Source organism: Felis catus, chromosome A3, assembly GCF_018350175.1.
Source record: "Felis catus isolate Fca126 chromosome A3, F.catus_Fca126_mat1.0, whole genome shotgun sequence".
NCBI classification, from domain to species: Eukaryota; Metazoa; Chordata; class Mammalia; order Carnivora; family Felidae; genus Felis; species Felis catus.
The window spans coordinates 21755098-21761097 of NC_058370.1; the positions used below are offsets into that span (position 1 = coordinate 21755098).

Here is a 6000-nt window from a genome sequence, read left to right on the forward strand (position 1 = left end):
GATTTCTTCCCCCAGTGAGATCACCGGCCCTTTTTCTGATAGAAGAGTCTCACCTCGCCGGGGCGGGGGAGAGGAGGACACACCCTGGCGCCCCGTGACCCTCAGGGTTGCAGCCTCTCCTATGTACCCAAGGGGCGGGGCCTGGGTCCGTCCACGGCAAGGCGGCATCAGCCTTGCCCAGCCCGGGATGCCCTTGCCATGGTCTGTAAGGATGAGGAGGGGCTCCGGCTTTGTGACTTTTCTTCTAAAGACATGGATTCCTTACGAAATTAAAATCAACCGAATGTTTAAAACTACATCAGCTTGGAATACACCAAAGTTTTAAGATTTCAGACCTTGGACGTCTCCAAAAACTCCTCGCCTCTGGGACTCAACAGCACTGTGAGCGCGGGGTCTGGAGTCACACTCCGGGGTTCAAATCCAGGCTCCAGCACTTGCTGGGTGTCTGACCTCAGGCGAGGCTGTTAACCTCACTGGGCCTCAGTTTCCTCAAAAATACACTGGGCCAGAGAAAAGGTCCCTTCTTCTTAGGGTGCTTGTGGGGATCAGATGGAACAACGCCATGCAAGGCCCTGGCATGACACTCAGTAAACATTTCCTTCTGTATATTTCTCACTTCATTTGCACAGCGTTGGGTAAGGTGACCCCCAAGCCAAACCCTAACCTCCCAGGCAGTTTGGGCAAATGCACCCCTGCCCACGGCTTTGTTCCTCCCCTCCGTCTCCGGTCCTGGCGGCTGACCACTCTCCCTCACCCCTGTCCCTGCCCACTTGTTTATCACAAGGAGACCTCCCCCAACACTTCTGCTGTCACCGTGTCACCGTGGAGATGAGCCGAATCCCTGTCCTGCTGGCCGCCCGCGGCTCCCGTTGCTTCGGGAAAAGGCCGCCGGAGCGGCTGATAGGCAAGGTGTCAAAACCAATTGGTGTGAAGGACTCGGGGAAAACCGCTTGTGAGGGCCGATTCCCCACAGGAGGCCGGGAACCCTCAGCCCAAGGCCGAGTGTTTACGGGCGTAATTGATAGAATAATCACCAACACCCGAGACAATGCGAACACATTTTTAACATCATAACCTTCGGAAGACAGCACTCAATTTTCTCCGTCTCCCAGCCACCAAACTAGCCAGCTTATTGATGGGGAGATACCAACAGTTCAGTAAGGAATGAGATAATGCCAGAGTCGTTTTCCAGTGCACAGGCTGTTTGCCAAACGGCCCGGTGGCCCCCGCCCCTCCCTCAGCACCCCGCTGCTCCCTCCTGGCAACAGAGAGAACCTCAGGACGGTGAATCACTCAATGGACAAAGCGCCGGGCCAAGCCAGGATCTGTGTCTGCATTGGGGTGTATTAATAATTGAAGGTGCTGGCCTAGGTGTGTGTGTGCGTGCGTGCGTGTGCGTGTGTGTGTGTGTGCGTGTGTGGCAGGGTGGGGTGGCAGAATGGATGTTTGCTTCAGTATCAGGCTTCCTGGGTCTCCTCTCAGGGTCCACATGCCTGCTCCGGCGTGGCCCTCTCCCTCTCTTGCAAAACCAAATCAACCCAGCAGCCCCTGGACAAGACAATATCCTGTCCCTACACGTGGGTGAATACTTTAGGCAGTGGCTCCCAAACTCCAGCTGCACAGGAATCATCGGGGGAGCTTATTAAAATGCAGATTCCAGGGTCTCATCAACAATCATTTTGGCCAATGGGTCTGGGGGACCCTGGGATCTGCATTTTAACAAACTCCCCGGTGATTCCAAGGCAGGAGGTCTCTGCAGGATGCGCACAGAGGTCCCGTCTTCAGGACCCCTGCCCTGGCCCAGACCTGGGACAAGGACTGGAGAAAGAGTCCAGCCCAGCTGTCTTTTTCTAAACTTGCATGTGGCCTCAGCAAGACCCTACCCGTCACCTGTCTAAGCGGCTGGTTCCTCTTGCTGGAACCCACTGCTTTGCCAGTTCTCTGGGGAGCTGGAAGGCTCAGCTAAGGCCGTGCAGAAGGAAGAAGTCCTGTCACGTGACTGGCCGAGCCTGCCTCAAGGCCATCCCGGAGGAGGCAGGCACAGCTCTTCCGCTCCCCATACAGGCTCAGTGACCTTGGGCGAGTCATTGGCCCTCTCTGAACCTCAGTATTCTCCTCTCTCCAACCCCAGCCTTGCATGAAGAGTGTCAACCTTGGTGAGTGAACACTGGCAAGGGGTTTGGTAGCGCCTACAGCACATAGTAGGCAGCTCATAAATGCTAGCTCCTCGCTCCCCACGCCCCCCCCCCCCCCCCCGCCGCCACCTCTGCTGTGCTTATGGCAATGAGCTAACCCTTTCTGAGAAGGAAAATTCAAAATAGTTGCCATTAACGGAATACCTACTAGGGGCGAATACTGGCCACCACCCTCCCAGCCTCTCAGTCCCTTGTGCCTCCCTAAGAGGCATGCTCCGTTCACTCCCCCATTCGATCCTCATGGCTTTAAAAGGCCCTCTGCGAAGTGGGCTGAGTGCAGGAAGCAGGGAGATGGGAAGCGAGACAGATGTCCTTGCGGACCCACCTGACCACGGGCTCTCCCTGTGACAAGTCCCGGGTGGTGGGGGGGGGGGGGGGGAAGGCGTCAGCCTGGCGGCTGGGCTGGGCTCGGACTGAGCTGGAGAGGGGAGCAACCGCCAAGTGGTTGGGGTCCGTGGGCTCCTCCGGAGGAGCCCCCCACTTCCAGCCTCCCATCCCCACCTGCAGGCACCGAGACCCCTCCCTAACCCGGCCACATTTCCTGAATCAGCCGAGGACATGCGGAGCCCAGGAATAATGGAACGATCAGGCTCCAATCTGCTAAACAGCAATTTCTGGGCTTTTTCAGCACACACAGCTTTTATCAAATTGGTATTCTCCTCCTGAACACAAATGGCTTATTAGACATGACCCACTTATTCGCCGCGTCTCACTATCATTAATAACAGTTTCTTTTTGTGATTAAGTGAGTGGCTCCAAACCCTTCCTGTGGTGGCGGGCACTTGGCCCGGCAGAGGGGCCGCCGTGGGGGCTCCTCGGCATCCACTACTTGGTGACTTTGAACCTGGCAATGTTGGGAGAAGGCAGTCTGGCCCCTGCAGAGCAGCCTGGCTTCCTTGTTTCTTGAGGGACAGAAGGAGCCCCACAGGGGGCTGACCCACTTGCCCAGAACTGCACAGGGGGGTCAGTGAGAGAAGCCAGGGCCCCCAGCAGTCAGTGCTGTGTCCTTTCTGTCTAGCCCCTCCTCTGGGCCTTAGCGGGACCTGTCCAGGGTTCAGAGGTGACATTCTAGCTGGCATGGCAGAGTTGTGCCCCTGAGCACGCCCGGCACCAGGGGGCAGGAAGAGACTACCACACAAAGGGCAGACCCTCAGGACCTCAGGAATGACAGAGGAGCACCCAAATCCTTGAGGTCTGATGCTCCAGGGACAGGATGACCATAAACCTCAGAGCCCCAGTCCTCGTATCTCTCGGGACTGCAAATGCAGGAAAACCCTTCCTTGGAAAACCTCCTAGTATAAGTTCTAACTGTGCCAAGGAACTGAGCATCGCGAGGAGGGGAGCGGAAGGAGGGATTCCCAGTTTCCTTTAAATGGGAGGGGATCCGACCGGGAGATGAATGTCCTGGAAAAAGCTCTGTCTTTGCCCGACAGACCCTGTGGCCAGTCCCAGCTCAACCGCTCACTCACTGTGTGACCTTGGGCAAGTCCCTTCACCTCTCTGAGCCTTGGTTTCCCCATCTGTAAACTGAGGATCAGCATAAGCCTTCCCCTATTTCCCAGCGCTCCGGCCAGGTCAGTAGAAATTCGATGGAGGACGTGAAGGGTGCGCAGATGATACACAGAGCAGTTCTATCAAACGTGGTAAGGCAGAAGGTGCAGGGAATCATGGTTCCCCAAAAGCAGAGACCCTGAGAAGGGCTTTGGAAGCGCCCGTGCCCCTGGGAACAATCCCACTCATGCATCAGGCCCCAGCAAAGCCTCCTCTGATTACCTACTCCCCCCGCCTCACTCCTTCCTTCGGAATAAATCACACAGTTCTCTGCTCTTTGTGCAGACCTCCCCACCGGCCCTGGGCATACAGTGCCCAGCACTGGTGCTGCAGCCGCCCCCACTGGACTGGGAAGGGATGGATGGAAGAAGCATCTCCATTTTCATTTATGCTTCGGTCCCCATTCCGGAGCCTGGCTCACAGGGGCAGGGGAACCCCCCCCCCCCCACCAGCTACCAGCCTCAGATGTTACAACTCCACTGCCAACTTGGGCTCCTTTGGGGCTAAAAGGAGCTTCCCAGACTCAGGCAACCAGTGTGGGGTTGCTTGCTTGCTCCCCAGCTCCCGCGGTGGCTGAGTTGATTTCCCACCTTTCAATCCTCAGGGCCGAGGCTGAGGATGGGGGGGGGGTGCCCTACAGAAGGATGGCGGGGGGCTTTCCACCCACCCCCAGAGACAAGACAGAAGCACCTAGCACCCCTCTTCCCCGTCCACGCCTGTGGCTGGAAGCAGCAATCCCAACTATTCCAGTGTGTTTGTGGGGCTCCCAGCAAGCCTCCGACCCCGACCCTGCAGGGGCAGCTGCAGCTCGGGTCTACCAGTTCTCAAGACGCGGGGTCTTCTGTCCCCAGGACCTTTCCCAGTGATCCAAGGGGCAGATGAGGAGTAAGAGGGGATGAGGGCAGCTACAGGGTTAAACCTACAAAAGGGAAAGGCAGATGGGCAGAGAGGAGTGGGCGAGCAAAGTGTGTTCACAAGTGTGTGTGTGTGTGTGTGTGTGTGTGTGTGTGTGTGTGTCTGTAGGCAGAAGGGCAGGCAAGAGTTGTGCAGAGTGCGTGCGCCTGGGTGCCAGCTGGCAGGGTGTGAGTCCCCCAACCGTGGTGCCGGTGTGTGTGTGCAGCGGGCATAAGTGTGAGTGGTTATGAGTGAGGAGGGGGATCGGAGCAGGCGGCTGGAGATGCGTGAGGGCAGGAGTTGTGAGTGTGGGAACAGTGAGTGTGCCCCTGGCTGTGCATACGTGTGGTCCTGGAGGTGTGTGTATCGGCGCGAGCGTGCTGGGGAGGAGGGGGCTCTCGGCTACAGCGGGATCGATCCGGGTTGCACGCGGGGTGCCCCTTCCTCTGCAGGGGCGGCCGGGGTGCCAGGGCGGGTCCGTGGACCCGGCAGGGGGCGCCGCGGGACTCCCGCCGGGGCCGACGCGGGTTCCAGCCCGGGGACGGCCAAGTTGGAGCGGCGCAGCCCGGGGTGGGGTTTGGTGGGGAAGTCCGCGGGGGCGGCGACCGAACTCACCGTGGCCGGAGACGTGGTTATCCCAGGGCGCGTGGCCGGCGGGCCGCGTGGCGCCTCCGAGTTGCAGGAAAAGTGCCAGGTAGTGGAGGGCGCCCAGCGCCGCGGCGAGCGGGGCCCCCATGGTGCGCGCTCGGGCCGGGGCGCCGCCGCCTCACATCGGGGCTCAGGAGACCGCAGACCCCGCGCCCGCCGTTCCCTGCCGGATGCGGCCTGGCTGCCCAGCTCCGGCCGCTGCCTCTCGCTCGCCGAAGCTGGCCGGGCCCCGGCCCCAGCCCTCGCCCGGCTCCGGTCCAGCCCCGGGTGCGGGTAGCGAGCGCACGCCCAGCCGGCCGCCTCCGACTGCGGGACTCTTCCCTTCCGCGGAAGGCCACTCCGCTCGGCGCCGGCGCCGCCGCACCCCCTCCCTCCCACTCCCTCCCGCCCGCCCAGAGGAGGCGGCGGCGGAGGGATCTACCGCTTGATTTATCATCAAAGTTTTGCCCAGGCTGGGATTTTTAAAGCGGTACCCGCAACGTCCCCCCACCCGAGAGTGCAAACGGGCGGCGGGATGGGGTGGAGGCAGCCACCCCAGGGACCCAGTTCCCGCAAAGCATAACACAACTGGCTTCAAAACCTGAAATACTATCCAGCGGGATGAGGAGAAAAACCCATCCACCTGCCGCCAGACTCAGCGCGCTCCGAGGGACTCCCAACTTTGCTAGCAGGGCGGTGCCAGGGTCAGGGGGGCGGTGGCGGTGGGGGTGGA

The 6000-nt window shown here is 59.9% G+C and overlaps 1 protein-coding gene across 3 annotated transcripts in view; it reads right to left on the bottom strand.

The window, feature by feature from the left end:
• VSTM2L (V-set and transmembrane domain containing 2 like) overlaps positions 1–5627 on the bottom strand; it is a 37810-nt gene extending 32183 nt beyond the window's left edge. The window contains exon 1 of one of the 3 annotated variants that reach the window (XM_019826526.3): positions 5256–5617. In XM_019826526.3, coding sequence (XP_019682085.1) covers positions 5256–5376 — 121 coding nt within the window. In that variant the 5' untranslated portion in view covers positions 5377–5617. Of the gene's footprint in view, positions 1–5255 lie in introns of all 3 variants that reach the window. The other 2 variants (XM_003983480.6, XM_019826527.3) reach the window with 2 other exon arrangements.
• Between the last annotated feature and the right edge of the window lie 373 nt (positions 5628–6000).